The 18,443-nt window shown below is 41.2% G+C and overlaps 1 protein-coding gene across 2 annotated transcripts in view; it reads right to left on the bottom strand.

The window, feature by feature from the left end:
- dclk2a (doublecortin-like kinase 2a) overlaps positions 1 to 18,443 on the bottom strand; it is a 48,807-nt gene that overhangs the window by 17,052 nt on the left and 13,312 nt on the right. For both annotated transcript variants that reach the window (XR_008648680.1, XM_055221302.1), the window contains exon 3: positions 1,236 to 1,365. Coding sequence is in view for 1 of the 2 variants with exons in the window: in XM_055221302.1 (XP_055077277.1) it covers positions 1,236 to 1,365 (130 nt within the window). In the remaining variant the exon portion in view is untranslated. The remainder of the gene's footprint in view (positions 1 to 1,235; positions 1,366 to 18,443) is intronic.

The raw sequence follows: 18,443 nt of genomic DNA, 5'->3' as shown, positions 1-18,443 counted from the left end.
ACTACAGCCTTGTTTACTGCTGTTGTGTTCTTGAATACACTTCTGGAAAATCCCAATGTTTGTATTAGAAAAAAATACTACAGCACTGAATTATATTAAAATATTATACATTTAGTAGCAGATGGGCCTACAATTTTTACTTAGGTCTTCATAATCGTAAAGGTTTCTCATTTATAGCCGTGTATAGTCTTCAGGACATATTTTTACACTGACGACGGGCAAAGACGCAAACTTGTAGAACAAAAAAATTGAGTCATGTTAAAGGTGCACTATGTAACTTTCTGGAGGCAGGTCTGTCACCTTGGTGTCTCCATGGAGATGTTATTGTTTTGCCTAGAATATGGCACTAAACAGAAGAAGGGTCTAGGCAAAGTTACAGGTCAGATCTGTGGAGAAGCAGCCTCATTTACAGTTAGAATACATGTGTTTTTCCAGGAATTCTTCACCATTTAAAAAATGAGTGAATAAAAGAAAGTAGAGCTGTGCCAAAAGCCCAAAGTGATTGCTCTTTGACCTTACCGATCTCGATAAGGCAACTGCATTTTAATCAACAGGTTTACAGTCAATCCAGGTTCAGTTTTGACTTAAATACGCACAATTTGACTAATAGTTCAGTGTCTCCTTCCCTCTGCCTGTGTGTGTGTGTGCGGCTGTCGTCTGGACCCACTCCTCCTCCCTCCCTTTCTCTGATCCATCTCCTCACATTATCTCCTCTCTTTCTCTCTTCTTGCGCTTCTTATCATTATAATCCAAGTTACGGTAAGTAAACGACTATTTTCTCACCATGTATCAGTGAAACTTAAGACCTCAATTACAGCACGGGCAGCACATGAGTTTCTGCTGATGCTTTTAGGCTTAATATACTGTACAGACTCATTCCAAACTTGAAATTATTGGTCCTGTTTACACAAAATAAAAGCCGTAGTGATCCTGACAACCTGCTCTACACCTGAAGTCCATCTGTCTGGTATTCTTTTTTCCCCCATATCACCCAGCCCTACAACACAGACAGGTTTAATGCCATACTGTGGACAATCTCAGGAAAAGCAATAACATCCTCATGGAGACAAGCAGGTTGCAAGCTCTTTTCCGGAAAATAATGCACCTTTAATGAAGTAATAAAACAATACTCCACATAAACAAAATACATTAGATGAGACAGATGAGAGGGACACATGTACTACTCCCTACACATGGACAGACAGGAGTGTGGTTAGAGGTGGAGTTTGGCCTACCAGTCACAAAGCCTCTGCAGGCCTTACCACTATGGTCCAACACAAAGTCATCCTGGGCATAGCGGAACTTCTCTGGACCACACGCTATGAAGACATCGTCCTCTCCGAAGAAGTCCTGCAGGCACGTGATCTGGAAGACAAGACACAGGGAGGGACATTAAACTACAGGAAGGACATGAATATAAAAGTTGAAATATTACTGTGGCTATTCCGAGCTAAATGTAACACTTTCAGCCAAATTGACTGTGCATGGGAATCTGTTAGGTCCTATATTTGTTTTCCTTTATTGGGAGTTTTTTATTTCTTACAAAGAAAGTTGAACCTATGTATTTATGTCTATTAAGAAGATGTCTACTCCATCCTTAAAGACAAAATTGATTTTTTCTACCATATCATAATGTTGTTGCCTTATCAAAAACATGTCTGAAGAGGTCTTAGATGACATCCATGCATGTTTGAGTATTTTAGCGGTCTGTCTCAGGTCCTATTCAAACCCTCTTTGTAGTTAGCCATGTGATTTTGTGCAACGCTCCGCCCACAAGCCTACGTCACCCATACTGCCGCACACTATTTTTCCATATGCAAAAACATGATGCAAAACTGTACACAGCAACTTGTTAAACCTGAGGCAAAGACTAGTAGTTTCATTAGTGGGATTTGATAGTGCTCCGAAGGGGGAGTGACTTAACATGGGGAGTACTCTTTAAATGGCATTTTATACACCAACATAAGACTTCAGATTTCAGGCTACTTGTTTTTACCTATTTTAGCCCCATGAAGAAGAAAGTCTTTGTGGTTTATGTGTGAGAAGTGGAAGGTGAAGCTTATTTTTTGTTGTATGGTCCATTTTATGATGAATTTATAAACCCTTTATTTGATGAAATGTTCACCCAAAGCCCTGATATGTTCTGGTGTAATGACGACAACAAGATGAAATGGTTGTTTCATTCTAATGTTTATAAGTTAGCATCATTTCTCTGTAAAGCCTGGAAGAAGCGGCAGATGAGTTTGTTTAAATGAGTCTGATAATCCAAGCTGATTTAGTATAATTTAGAATCTTTAACCTAATGGTACACACAGTATGTCCTGTGCTTTGGGGAGTATATACAGTGAGAACATAATGCCAGAGTTTTGTGGTTGTGGTGGGGTCACATGGCTGGACAGAGTCATGGGAGCAGAGTTAGTTCTGCAGCAGGAGAAACATTTGTCTTGCTTTTTCACTGGTGACTGTCAGTGTCTCTGCAGCTCTGGCTCCTCTCACACCCACATCCACCTGAGGAGACGAGCTCTGCAGTCTGCCCTAGCGTGTGCGTGGGAGGACAGAACTAAGACAAAGGGGAACAAAGGGGAAGAGAGTGTTTATCAGACACTTATCCCGACTTCTATCAGGTATTACCTACAGTTTATGGAGTTCTATAGGCCCGTCCTTACATGACAATATTATTTTAACAATATATAGCAGTGATTAAACCATTTCTTACACATTATTTTATTTTTTTTGTCACAGCACACCCAAAGTTGCTGTATGTAATTTCTGGATATGTGTCAGCCACCTACTTGTCTCTACAGAATGTTCCACACCATGGCATTTAATATGTGCATCTCCGTGGTGACAAGCAGGTGACGCCACCAGGGCACGTTCCAGGTAAAAAAATATGACCTCGCTCACATATTTTGGATAAATAAAAATAACTAATGTAACAGGTACAAGAGAAATAACATTAATGTAATACTGTGGAACATTTCAGGCAAAGCAATAATATCTCAATGAATGTAAGGAGCAGGTGGACCCTTCACCACAGCCCACTTTCTTGAGTTATTACTGCTGTTACAATATCTACTACGTCTATGTCAATTCACTGATGTCACATGTGTCAAACTTAAGGCCTGGGGGCAAAATGTGGCCCGCCATGTCATTTTATGTGGCCTGTGAGAAGGTAAATTAAAAGGCATGACTGTCATTTTAAAATAAGTCTATACTGCTTTAATGTGTGCACTGACCATAAACTAATGAGATTTTCCCAACAAGTTTGTGCTTTAAGAAGAAAAACCTGTATGTTTTTTGTGTTATGAGGCAGGGTTGGTACAATCTACGGCAGCATTTTGACACCAAGCACAGAGCTAAGTATGCAAAAGTTGTCCTTCAAGAAAAACAACAAAATGTCCAATAATTAAAAGGCTGTAATAGACTGTTTTTGAAGCAGTGCTGAAGGTCGGTGAGCAGATGTGCCCCAATACACACTTTTAAAAATGTTAGTTTATCAGGGGATACGCAGTTGCACAGACATGCAGACATACAGAAAGTGACATTTATACTGCTGCACAGTTACATCTGGCCCTTGATGGTAACCATTTGGTGATGTGGCCCTCAGTGAAAATGAGTTTGACTCCCCTGACTTACGTTATCAAATGTCAAGTTAAAAATATACAGATAGAAGCCTATACAAAAATGAACTTTAGCCTCAATATGGCGTTGTTTACAAACAGTGAAGGTGTCTTAGGAGTGTGAGAGGAGCAGAAGGGAGGAGGGGACAGATGGGTCCTCTACAGGGGACACGACCAGGGACAGTGGGCATATGCAGGTTTAAAAAGGACCATCACCCTACTGACAATGAGGAACGATTAAAGCATGTTAATCAGGGTATACTTTACCAATAACTGACAACAGACATAGACAAGAGATTAAAACTTATTTCATCAGACTGAGATTAGTCTAAAAGGATAATTTTGTATTATAAACAATCACAGTTGTCCTGATGGTGTCCTTGTACTGGCGTTCTGTATGTGGTGGTATGACACAGCTGAAGTGAATGGTGTTACTTAGCGTACAAGACAACAGCTAATTATATATTCTATACAATTTAAGATAATATTTAGCTTTTGGGAGGAGTTCGGGCAGGCCATGGAGGAGGACTATCGGACGGCCTCAAAGAGATTCTGGCAAACCGTCCGACGCCTCAGGAGGGGGAAGCAGTGCTTCACCAACACTGTTTACAGTGCGGGTGGAGAGCTGCTGACTTCGACTGGGGATGTTGTCGGGCGGTGGAAGGAATACTTTGAGGATCTCCTCAATCCCACTGTCACGTCTTCCGAGGAGGAAGCAGAAACTGGGGACCCAGAGGCGGACTCGTCCATCACCCTGGCTGAAGTCACTGAGGTGGTTGGCAAGCTCCTCGGTGGCAAGGCTCCGGGGGTGGACGAGATCCGTCCTGAGTACCTCAAGTCTCTGGATGTTGTGGGGCTGTCTTGGCTGACACGTCTCTGCAACATCGCGTGGCGGTCGGGGACAGTACCTGTGGAATGGCAGACCGGGGTGGTGGTCCCTCTGTATAAGAAGGGGGACCGGAGGGTGTGTTTCAATTACAGGGGAATCATACTCCTCAGCCTTCCCGGTAAGGTCTATTCCAGGGTACTGGAGAGGAGAATCCGACCGATAGTCGAACCTCGGATTCAGGAAGAGCAGTGTGGTTTTCGTCCTGGTCGTGGAACACTGGACCAGCTCTATACTCTCCATCGGGTCCTCGAGGGCTCATGGGAGTATGCCCAACCAGTCCACATGTGTTTTGTGGATCTGGAGAAGGCATTCGACCGTGTCCCTCGTGGTGTCCTTTGGGGGGTGCTCTGGGAGTATGGGGTCCGGGGCTCTTTGCTAAGGGCTGTCCGGTCCCTGTATGACCGGAGCAGGAGCTGTGTTCGCATTGCCGGCAGTAAGTCAGACCTGTTCCCGGTGCATGTTGGACTCCGCCAGGGCTGCCCTTTGTCACCGGTTCTGTTCATTATATTTATGGACAGAATTTCTAGGCGCAGCCAGGGGCCGGAGGGGGTCTGGTTTGGGAACCACAGGATTTCATCTCTGCTGTTTGCAGATGATGTTGTCCTGATGGCTTCTTCGAGCCAGGACCTGCAGCAGGCACTGGAGCGGTTTGCAGCCGAGTGTGAAGCGGCTGGGATGAGAATCAGCTCCTCCAAATCCGAGGCCATGGTTCTCGACCGGAAAAAGGTGGTTTGCTCTCTCCGGGTGGGTGGTGAGTCTCTGCCCCAAGTGGAGGAGTTCAAGTATCTCGGGGTCTTGTTCACGAGTGAGGGAAGGATGGAGCGGGAGATTGACAGGCAGATCGGTGCAGCGTCTGCAGTGATGCGGTCGCTGTATCGGTCCGTTGTGGTAAAGAAGGAGCTGAGCCGGAAGGCGAAGCTCTCGATTTACCGGTCAATCTACGTTCCTACCCTCACCTATGGTCATGAGCTCTGGGTAATGACCGAAAGGACAAGATCGCGGATACAAGCGGCTGAAATGGGCTTCCTCCGCAGAGTGGCCGGGCGCACCCTTAGGGATAGGGTGAGGAGCTCGGTCACACGCTGCTCCTACACGTTGAGAGGAACCAGCTGAGGTGGCTCGGGCATCTGCTCAGGATGCCTCCTGGACGCCTCCCTAGGGAGGTGTTCTGGGCATGTCCCACCGGGAGGAGGCCCCGGGGAAGACCCAGGACACGCTGGAGGGACTATGTCTCTCGGCTGGCCTGGGAACGCCTTGGGGTCCCACCCGAGGAGCTGGAGGACGTGTCCGGGGTGAGGGAAGTCTGGGAGTCCCTGCTTAGACTGCTGCCCCCGCGACCCGGCCCCGGATAAGCGGAAGAAGATGGATGGATGGATGGATTTAGCTTTCCAAGTACCACCAAATCTAAACTCAGGACTACATCAGGTCTAAATTAGGTCTAAACATGAACTTAAACTGGTCTAAAATGGGCTCAACCATAGGGAGATCTAAATAAATTGTACTCCACAGGATCAATACCCACAGGATCACAACACGACTCACAACAAAAAGGTTATGGGTTTGATTCCCAAGTTGCCCGGGCCTTTCTGTGCGGAGTTTGCATGTTCCCCCTGTGTCCGTGTGGGTTTCTTCTGCGTACTCATGCACAAAAGGTCAAATCCTCCAGCAAAGGTATCTGGAGATGAGTCCTCACTGCTTCTGACAGGTTTAGCCCAGCGGCACAGGAGGCTGGGTCAAATGTAGGGGACAAGAATCTCTCAGGTCCAATATGTCAGTCATGGCGACCACTCCAAACCATGTACTGAGCACTGTACTGCATTTACTGGCACTAGGCTACATTATAAACATAAATCACACTGTCTAACACTAAATTAAGCGTCCTCCAGTGTGTCCTGAACCGATACCTCCACCCTCTGCACACCTCCTCATGTGCAAGCTGGGACCAATGATAAAGTGCTGTAGAGCCGCGTGGTGACACCCATGGGTGACAGGGCAATGCAGACTAATGGGGCCTGCTCAGAGGAGGTGAGAGTAAAAGAAGGTTAAAATGGTGACAAGATGTGCCCAGGATCATCAGTCTTACATGTGCCATAGGGTTGTGCTGTGAGTTAACAATATGGATATGAATTCACCTGCAGTTTGACTCAGTTCAGTTCACAAACAAAAATATTGGAAATTTTAACATGTTATAAAGGCAATATTAAAGCTACATAAACTATATCCATTTCAAAAGTACCATACTGACATCAAGTATCATTAAAATAGAACAAAAAAGGACAACATTTGACCTTTCCAGAGTACTAATATTATATGAATATCTCTACTAGTATGTGCTGAAATTTACACACAATTGAAAAAATATATATTTATATGAATTTCATTTATTGTATTATGAAAATCTGTTTCATGTGCGGCATTTTTCTGTGCATCAAACTTGAGTACATAACATAGTTACATAGAGTGTGATACCGATATTGCCATTGATATTGCCATAAAAAATGACAAGGGTTCAAAGGTGAGGTTTAACCATTTTGAAAATAATTATGTCATTGTAATATTTAATAATTAAGTATTGTGTGAAGTCAAGTCTATGCTAGGCCCTCTACTCCTTCTCTACTTCTGGCTCCTGGCGACTCTCTGGCCACACAGAGAATGTGGCAGGAGTGGTTGTTGTTGTTGGTGGCACTGGACAGTCCAAATGCCAGGTGGTTCTTATGCCTGGCAGACCTGGTGGTACAGGGCCCTTGGCCACTCCCGAACTGGCCCAGGACCCTGGTACTCAGCCAGGCATATGGTCTGGAAGTTGAGAGGGGACACCAATTGTCTAGGTCTCCCCTCGCCCTTTGTAAACACCATCCAGAGCATCTAGAGCTCTGCGTTGCTACTTGGACCACACTGCCAGTTTCAGGCATTCAGAGCAGTTGTCTGTTGCTTTTAGGGTTAGAAACCTGAGCGCTGGGCTGAGTCAAATACTTGATTATTCTCATACAGATGTATGTATCCGCTACAGGCTTGACTGTTTTTACACCAATGTTTAGATGCAAAAATTCATAAAAGCTGTATTCAAAAGTACCATAACTGTACTTGAAGTGAAAAGGTCGACTGAACCAGCAGGGAGCAGGCTGCAGACTGCACGGGCTGGACCAGGGCTGAATGATTTTGGGTACATATTTAATTGCAATTATTTTTCCTAACAAACACTGAGATTATGATTAGATTTTTGGTTTATGTTTTAATAATTGGATTCTGTTGAAAAGGCACATTTTAAACACTAAACTAATACAAGAATGCATTGCACTCCATGCATTTTATGTTTAGGTCTAAACTATAGGGTTAACAATTTTTTTGACCTCATATTGTGTTATTTGTCGTCTTTGAGATTTGCCAGTTGTGATGATTGACATTGTGACGTTGATCGTGCAGCTCCAGCTTAGACCAGTATAATGTAGGCTGAGGTCACCAGCAACAATGGACAGTGCCACAGCCTCATGCACATGTAGGCCAAATCCACCAGAGCACGGAAGTGTGAGGGCCAAGCTCACTGCAGAAGAAGTACTCTTAAAACTATGTAGCAGTTCACTGATTTGATTTGTCTTTCCTCATGTTTTGTGTTTAAAATGTGTACTATGAACTGAATCCTGACGTCACAATACAACAGTGTCAATGAAAGAAAAGGCTTATTATTTGATATCAACTAAAACTACCACAGGAGTAATAACTTTTTATACATGTTGTTTTTTGTTTTGTTTTTGTTTGTTTTTTGCAAAATACTGGTGTATGCACAGGGACAGTGCATATTAACTGGCCTCTGTAACTGCCACAGTGTAAATATGCCAGATTACAGCGAGACCTTATATATTTCAAGACCATTCAGAAACTATATGGGAACTGACCTATAAATTGTCCTGTTTATTAGATTTCATGCAAAAAATCTTAAAAATTAATCACGTCCACATGCTGATGTAATCTAGACCGCTGCTTGTGTCAGATGGTGCATATGTTAATGCTTCAGTGAACAATAGCTATGGTAATTTCATGGCTGCTGACCTGCATAAACTGTGCTGTTTAATCCTGTCTGGTCTCTGTAAACAATCAGCAGACTCATTGACCTTCTAATCTTTCTGTAACTGCTCCACTGTGAAGTCTCCGAGGCAGACAACTCATCTGCACTTTTGTTTTTAGCATTTTAGCATTTTTAAATAATCTTCTCAAAAAACCAAAGATTTGATACCCAACAGTAGACAAGCAGGAGTAGACCTGTCGAGATAACTGACTTCTGAAAGCTGGGGCAATATATTTTTGGGGCTCAAAAATGTTCATGTGTACACTTTCTGAAGAGATTTGAGATATTTTTGTTTGACAACATTTATGCTGTAGAGGGTTGAAATAGTGACTTTTGTGACTAATTATTATTCTGTACTTTTCTCTTTTAATGTTCATTTTATGATGATTATTCATGTTTTGATTTGTTTGTATTGTGATGTTAATGTCCTTCTTATTCTGTAAAGCACTTTAAATTAAGTTATGTACCAATTTTGCTAAACAAATAAAGTAGCCTGAATGATTATGCCAAGTATGACTCAGGCACAGTGCACACTTAGTGTAGCTCAGTAGACCAAGCCAACAAACAGAAACTGTAAACAACATGTGTGTTACTTTCAGTTTAGTTAGTTCCTCCCTTCAGATAGATATAAGGCAGTGTCCTGCAGTAATCTGACTAGAACTGAAGAAGCGGATTGGATGAGCAGCGAAACATCTTCACTCCTACAACAATTTGTCCAGTTGACAGATTAGAATTTTCTTTTACTATACAAATAAATTTGTGTTGCCTAATTATTGCTTCATTCTGCTATTTATTTGTTACAGCTCAGGCCACTTAATGATTCTGTCTATTTAAAAATGGTTTACTTGGCATATCTTGCATTATTGTTATTGTATTAGTTGTATAAAGCAGTTTTAATATTGTTTATTGCAGTGCAGTATTCCCTTGCTATATCGCGGTTCACTTTTTGCAGTCTCGCTGTTTCGTGGATTTTTTAGTGCAATGTTGCATGCTTTTATTTTACAGTGTATGAAGGCACCTGTTCTGCGTCCTGATTGGCTAATGGACATGACGTATCTCCTGTACAATACAGAATGCATTCAGCCAAATTTACATAAATGTTCGATGCTAGCAGTGTGACTGTGGGGCGTCAAGAACGCGTTGGGCGCCTATAGTTGGATGCATTTGCTGACAAGTGCCTCCGATGCGCATCATGGACGCTCTGGACGCATGTTATCTTGACCATTGCAGTCTGCGAGTGCCTTTGGATGTTTTGTTTTTCCTGTGTCTTTCTGAACGTTGCAGACCAGGTTGAAAGAGTATTTATTACATAAAACCTATCAACGGAGGTGATTGGCTCTGCGGTGGCATGTGGCTGATGTCTTTCTACTTGTTCTGGGTAATGACGTCCCTTTATCACTGGAGCATTATTGCTCCAGTGATTTATCATTGGAGCATTATTATTGGTTGACGCTGTGCGTCAAACGCCAAAAAGTTCAGCTTTTTCACCTTTTGGACACGTGAACAAAGTGTCTGACTCCTGAACGCTCAAGACGCCAGGTTCGCTCCGCTCTGAAGCTTGAAGATGTGCCACGGAAACGCAGCGCCATGAGAGACTTCACATGTGTCTACATGTGAACTCGAAATAAATAAGTGGCAAAATAACATAAGGACAACAGCAGCAATAAGTTTTAACAAGGATACAAAAAGGGTTGTAACATCGTGTGGATGGAGTCTGCTTGAGCTTTGTGGATCAGTGACTGCAGGAAAAAGAACATTACGAGACATTACAGCGGAGTGGCGCCAGGACGAAGAGGCGCGGTCCGAGGAACTGTGAAATACACCGGAGTCACTATTAATCATTTCTTAAGTGTCCAACCTCGTAGATTGATCATGTGTTTAAACAAGAGATAAATGTGAGAAAATGTTCATGCCTGTGTGAGAAAAGTGTATAAAGTGTGTGGTGAGGGGTTTTACAGCTGCAAAACATATAGAATAATTGTAAAAAATCTAGTTTTCTACTTTGCAGATTTCGTTTATCGCAGGTTATTTTTGGAACGTCACCCCTGCAATAAACAAGGGACCACTGTATATCTGTAGAAATATATCACTCTTCAAAATGTATCATTGTGACAGGCCTCAGCAGGAGTAGTGTTTGCAGTAAAGTGCAGTACAGAGGGTTGTAACAGCATAAACATTAGAGAAACAGCTCAGCCATTTGAGAAGTGCCTCTTTCAACACCACCGCAAAACATCCTCTGGCAAAAGTGACACCTTCCTGTTGGATCAAGAGCCTCAGAGGTTTGAAAGAGGCGTTAAGGAGGTCATGTATGAAACATCTTTGAGACGAGCTCCAAACAGACATGGAAGACTGTGCTTTCCGCTTTCTCACACCCGGGACAGAGCTATACGAAGGAAGCCCGCCTGGTCATCTTTTTTAGTGACATGCCACTAAAACACCACCACCCAGCATTATGTCTAGTGGGAGTCACAATCACCAACACAAGCACTGAGCAAGCCACCTGGTTGGTAGTGCAGCTGTTTTAGTGTTACTTTTTGATATATTTTATTCCTGGATGCCTCAAAATTTGCATTAATCACTACTGCAATTATAAAAATCCTCTGCTGTCACTCTGGGGAAGAAATACAATTATTAAAAAAAAAAAAAAACAACTATTAAAAATGAAATGGTTAAACGTAACTTTAAGTGTATTGGTAAACCTGGTGTCAAGGAACAGAGCTATAATATCAGATACTATACTGTCAGCATCGTCCCAACTCTTTTACTGAATGTCTCTCCCAGCCTTCACCCTTATTTCACATCACCTTATCAAAAGAAAAAGAGAAAATGTAACAAAGGTTTGCAGCATTCTTGTATGCATGAATAATCTTGTGTCTACGTGTGTGATGTATGTCTATCTTAACTAAATACAAGGGGCTAGTGGCTGGTTCCAGTGACCCAAAACTCAGCTCAGTCTCAGCTTGGGAGCAGAAGAGGTGCCAATAGTAATAGAGGGCACTGTATTATTAGACAGTGCTTAGGCCAAGAGACTTCAACATCACAAAGTGTCACGTAAAATGGTGTCATAATGCATCAGTTCACAGCAGCAGCAGCAGCAGTCCACCAGAGTACAGCATGGCCCCAAAACCTCACACTGTCACATTATGTTTGTACGGGACTGTGTTGTAATGTGTCTGTCTGTACTGTGTCCTATTTAGTAGCAAAGCAAAACACATACAAACACGTATAAATCTGGACTGAAATGACTACCAACATTTTCTTAGTTTTCATTTGTTTGATCTGCTGTTTGACAATTAAACATTTCTACAACAGACTTAAGATCCACCATCTAACTCAATCTGAAATATAAGGATTCTATTGACCTTATTCTGTCCGCCTACTTTTGCTTCTAAATGAGACTAAACCGCACTTTCTTTCCAAAATATGATATAAAGTAGGTTGACTTGTGTCTCAGTCGTCAAGGTCTGATCCATAGTGAAAGAAATATTCAAATCTGTGATTGGACAAAGACGTTTCGCTGCTCAGCTTTTCTTATTATAGGTTTATTTGTGTAAAAAAGTTGTATGTTCATGTGCACCAACAAGTCAACAATTCATATAGAACTGATTTATTGTCAAGATGGCAGCACCACGCAAAATAATACAACCCGAATGACGATGGCGGCGTCCATGGGAGCTTCAGGAATAAGGTGGATAATATACTGTATTTTCCGGAGTATAAGTCGCACCAGCCAAAAAATGCATAATAATGAAGAAAAAAAAATTCACATAAAAATTGTCTCTGACTATAAGTCGCGCCCTCGACCAAACTATGAAAAAAAGTGTGACTTATAGTGTAGAAAATACGGTACTCATCTCCCAATGAACCCAGCCTGTTCTTACAATACTTGCTTCCTAAGTCCTGCCAATAGACACATAACAAAAACTGAAATACTGATATCGTATCATCAAAAGCCTCACAATAATATCATGGGCTGTCACAATATCACTGTGCTTTGTTCATCATTTTGGTGCTAACTACATGTGCAGTGATCCTTTGCTTCAGTTATTATGCATTTTAAATCTTAATTCGTTGGATTTGAGAGTAACAGTATAAAAGCTTCCACAAAACATCGCAATAAATATCGTACTGTTGAGATTCCGATATGGTCACATCGCTACCTGACAATACTTTAACTTGTGTCAGTCTTTTACATTCTGTTGGCAGCAGTTTCGTGCTGTTGTGTATACCTAATATCTTGCTTGTGTTTTGTCTGTCCTTGGTGTGATCTGTGAGGATTCTCTGAGAAGGGCAACTGTAAATATCGGCTGAACTCTTTGGAGCTCATTGGTATGCACGACCACACCACTCCTGGAGCGGTGACCTGAGAAAACCCGGCTGATCTAAGTACAGTCCTGTGGGCAGAATCCTGATGATCCTCACTGATACCATCAATGTAACAGTTTATTCTCTGCACACGCTGCGCACCGCCTGCATTAGTGCCTGCATTAGCGCCTGCATTAACAAGAGCACTCCTTCAGATGGTAAGATAAATATACTGTAAATGCAGCGCTTAGGGTCAAAACGAGACTGCTGTGTGTGGTCTGTATCGAATTTAAACTAATTTTATCATCTGCAAACTAGATTAGATTAGCCTTTATTGTTTCCTTTATGGAGAAACAACAACAAACCAGAGACAATAGACAGTGCAGCCACTCCACATTCACACACCCAGAGCAGACAACAACCCAATAACTGCAGTGACCATGAAAAGAACTGACAAAGAGACGATACAAAAAAGTCTCTCAACCATTTCTTCAATACTTCCAGTCTCAGGCACCTACAAATCATGCCCAGTCGTGCTGCAAAAACACACACATGGCACATTATCACCCCAAAAGTGCAAATTAGTGAGCTGATCTATTGCACTAACATCAATTAATCCACATCACTCCATCATTAATGCACATCTTAAACAAAAATTCAGACAATTCTTGCATTTTAAAAAAGAGATTGACGTGTTTTCACATCTTTCACATTTTGCTGAAGAAAATATAGACAATAAACAAAAATACTGTATATCATTATTGTTTAAAGCAAACCTATTCTGCAAAATGGACTTTTAACCAGCTTTTAACCAAGGCACTGTTGTTTCCCCTCATCATTTACTCACTCAGAGTTGTATTTAAAGTGATTCATGCATGTTTGAGGAATCTTTAATCACTTATTTTCAAGACACCATATTCCTGATCAACCCACGTTTTCACCTCCGCTGACATACACGCACTGTGACGTACTTAATTCATTCTTCAATTTTATCTTCTTAATCTGTGATACTCATAGGATTCGGCAGTACTGCACACTCGGTTTGGTACAAATGAAAAAAATCCACCGCTCACTTGTCTGATCTGCAGCTATCAGCTCTTTGTTGTGATGTCATTTCCCATTGGGCACCACAGTTTTCTAAAATGGAAATCAGCAGAGGTCTGTCTTTCATAAAGTCCTTTAAGATGAATATTGCATAATGATCCACAGGTGTCATAGATTGTAATTACACAGCAGACACAACCACAGTATGTTGTTTAATATATTATATACAAATTCCTGGTAGCCATCATTTATTGATAAGTAGATGTTGTAGTTACTGTGACAGGCCTGTGTGAAAAGCCTTTAGAAATTCATCACGGCGAATAATTAGGCGATGCATTGGGAAAGTTACACATTTTTTTGACAACTAATAAAAACATGCAATATTAACAGGCTAACATGGTGGAGCATTTCGAAAAGGGTTTGTCCTCAGTGACATAGATGTCTGTCAAAACACCAAATCAATGGAAACCCAACAAATATTGACTGTCCTTCCATTTTGAACATAATGGACAAAATGGACCGTGACAAACATTCTACACATCGCACCAGAGCAGACAAAAAGCACAATAAATGCAACCAGCTCATTGAAAAAGAAGACGTGTCTGCTGCGTCTTTGATGGTAAATTTGTGCTAAAATATTCAGTTTAGCTCCTGAGAAATAATAAAAAGTACAGAACAGGACAAACGCATGGCTTGTTGCTGAAGTAGAGTAGGCCTATGTAGGAACACCAATACGTTTAAAAATCTGTTTGTAAACATGCTCAGATTAGTTGTACATTTAGGTCTGTCTGGATCAGTTACAAATTTTGAACTGGACTCATGTCATTAACTAAACTCAGATAAAAATGGAACAAAATCACACTGGAAAACCATGTCAGACCCAGAGGAATCAGACAATTTCCAACTGTGTATACTTTTATGTAACATGTGCTTTGACTAAACTTTATAAAGACGAGTGGGTTTGGAACTGTATCCTGTCTCCCCCCGATTCCACAGGGCATGATTGACAGGTGGATTAACCAATCAGAGAGACGCATGCTCCGTTGGTGGCTTATATGTGAAAAAAACAACAACAAAAACTCAGAGGGTGAAGACATAGCGTGGATTTCTGCAGAATCAACAATCAAAACACCAAACTCTTACTTATGTCAGGTAAAATAAGTGATATATTTTGTTCTGAACGATACAAGAAATTAGCAGCTGTGGTTGGACTGTCCCAAGTTAGGACAACAGAGCTTTGTCACGCTCTATGGTCTTGGATTCAAACTGAATGTAAAAGGGACTAGCTGGTAATACCAAAACATCACCACAGATTATACCAAACGATTTTATAATTGTTGCACTTTTGTTTTGGTTAATCCCCTTCACTCACCTCAACTATTTCCATTATTTCTCAACTCTACCATTCAGACGTCTTATTCATCCAGTACTTTATTTTTACGGCACATACTTACAATAGCTTTTGTTTGTACTATGCCCATTCACTTTTGTGTCTTATCTCACACCTCCTGCCTGCACCGGACGGCCAAGCGCTCCCTAAATAGAATGAAAAGACTAATTACAGAATAGACAAATGGAGAAATCGTATTTTCTGGCTGCCTGCTCTGCTTTGACATGTAAAGCAGGAGTCGAGCTGAAAGACGGCAGCTGATTCTGTTGGCTCAGATAAGGCTAACGCACGCAAATGCAGGCTAACTAAGGCTAACCAAGGCTAATGTTCACCGAGAGTGGACAAGGAGGCTTTGTGGGACTCTTCAAAAGGACCTGCACCTGACAGCTGGACCTGCACTGTCCTGATGGAGACTACGACGGCTTAACTGTAAAAGAGAATAAAGTTTCATTGACTTGGAAATAGGGCTGTCGACAGTGTTGAAACGAACACAGGACAAAAATGAACTTTTCCTGAAGAGCTTTAGAATGATCTTGAGCTGTATCTGAACAAGTATAAGACACATAGACTAGTACACACCCATGGACCACTATGGAACCTACTGGACACTGAGGGATTGCAAAGATATAAGGACACATGGGAATAGAAAAGAAAGTACTATGATTTAATGTTGAAAATGACTTTCTAATGTCTAAAGAAAGAGTGTTTATTTATCAGAATTGGCATCAGGTGTCAAGTTTATTCCCTAATATCGAAATCAAGTTAGAAATTTTACTTTTTTAAACAATACTACTTGGAATGGACTTGTAGTTTAGAAAAGTCTTGGTTGGTTTTTATGCTTTTGGACATTTGGTTTGATTCGAGATGTGACTCATTCAAAGTTTGTTTATTCAAATGATTTCAGCCCTGGAATTGCCAATTTCTGCAGAACTAAAGGTAAAAGGTAGCTGAGTTGTGTTTTGTTTCATGTGTAAATGAAACAAAACACAACTCGAGGTATGTTTTTGATGAGGAAACAACATTCTAACATGACTTAAATCTCAATAGAGTCAATTTTATATAATATAGGACCTTTAAACAATAGATGCTTCCCAGTCTAGAGTTATTCCGCACACAGAATTTCACCAAAAACATTAATAAAATATATTAATTCTTGCATCTGTAATACTGACATGTCTTGTTTAAATCAGTGCTCGTCTCATTTTGTACACACTGCCTGGAGAACTGCAGGAAGATGTACAGAAGCATATCAGGGCAGAGACTCTCCCTGACACTCAGCTAAACGAACCACACACAGATTATCTCCGGCATGTGTGGGCGTCTTCCACGAGCTCCCACAAGGCCGAGGGGCACGCGATACAGGAAGCGCCCATGCAATACACTGTCCACTGCCAACACAACACGTCTCCACTCATTAGTACAGTCATTTATCAGGAACAAGTTTCATTTTTAAGCCATAAGTGCTGAGTCTGCAGATCACCTTTAAGTAACATAGGCGTTCTAATTGAGTTAAACTGTCAAAGACTGGATGTGCACGGCTCTGGTTAAGGTTTGGGTTTCAGCTTAATGGGTTCATCTTCCGTAAAAGCAACATAATTTGATTTCCAGAGATGAGAGTGAAATCAGTAACATTAATTAATAAATAAAAGTGGGACAAGACGAGACGTGAGAGTCCATGAGAACAGGAGATTTTGAAATAATTTACAATAATCACATCAGCCAATGTTTATTTTTAGGGGTTTTATGCAGGTATAAAGTTATTAAAATGCTTTTAGTACATTAACAAAACTTTATGCTTTAAACACCACTGCAATGTAAATCCCCACCCGCATCACTACTGATTTTTACAATATACTCAATATATAATTTTTCTATTACATTTAATTTATATCATTTAAATTATTAGACTAAAACTGGATCTGCTTCTCTGTTTGATCATAATTTTTCCACTTTTTTTTTTTTTTAAACCAACATTAGCACTGATTATTTGCATTAATATTGGTCCTATCACTATAAAATACACAGAGGGCAGAGTTCAAAGTGTTCTCTGTCCAAATATGTTGGCTACAAATGTCGATGTTTAGGAATATGTTATCTAGAAGTCTCTATGTTTAGCAGTCTCTTAGCTAGAGCTGCAATTCTCCAGAGCTTGAAGGAGGCGTAACCCTTTCATGCCCAGACCAAATGTAAAGATGGAGACATGAGATTGTTTTCTCATGTGCCCACAATGATGCTTACATCAAGCACGGGATTCAAACCGACAACCTTCAAGTCAGTGGACAAACACTGTACCAACTGAGCTACTGTCGACAATACATAATTTTCAAAATGATTAAAGGCAACATGTAGATTCAATGATGTTATGTGTTAGCAGTATTTACCCCATAGATGTGTAACTACATCCCTTTCTAATAAATATGATATTTTTGGAAATACAGGGGAAGTGTCTGGGGTGGGAGAAGTCTGGAAGTCCCTGCTTAGACTGCTGACCCCCGACCCGGCCGGAAGAAAATGGATGGATGGATATTACAAAAAAAACAAAAGAAAACTACTCTAGATCTACCTGTAATTCTTCACTACAGACACAGTTTAAATCCACCATGTAATGTAATAATAACACACTGCAGCGTTCTGTGAGGAAACACAGTTCTTCTGGTTGTTTATTTTCTGAACACAAGGGCTACTGTCGGCCGTATCCTACGCCAAAGCAAACACAAAACAACCAGTTACAAAAACAACAAAACGTGTTAACCTTGAACTAAACTCAAAATATCAGATTATTACAATAATAAGCCAAACATGTCCAAAGGTGTACCAAAAGTCTCATCCTTATGAAATATATTCATTCCACAAAAAAAAGGAAAAATAAGGACTTTGGCTCTGGCGCTGCAGTCAGTTCCATCTAAAGTAAACAGTGCAATCTGCCATGATGCATTATGGGACGATCCCTGTCTAGACAATATTATGTCACATACACAAACTTTCAGATCCACTGTTTCTCTTTTAAAACTTTACTTGAACACATGTTAATCATGTCAGGAGCAGAGGGTGGATCCCAGTGGCACCCAGGGGCCCTTATTCTGATTAGGAGTACCTAGCTGGAGCATGAGGGGGGTATTTTATTTCTATGGG

This window comes from Periophthalmus magnuspinnatus, chromosome 1 (genome assembly GCF_009829125.3).
Source record: "Periophthalmus magnuspinnatus isolate fPerMag1 chromosome 1, fPerMag1.2.pri, whole genome shotgun sequence".
Taxonomy (NCBI): domain Eukaryota; kingdom Metazoa; phylum Chordata; class Actinopteri; order Gobiiformes; family Gobiidae; genus Periophthalmus; species Periophthalmus magnuspinnatus.
This window is presented reverse-complemented; position numbering and strand designations above follow the sequence as displayed.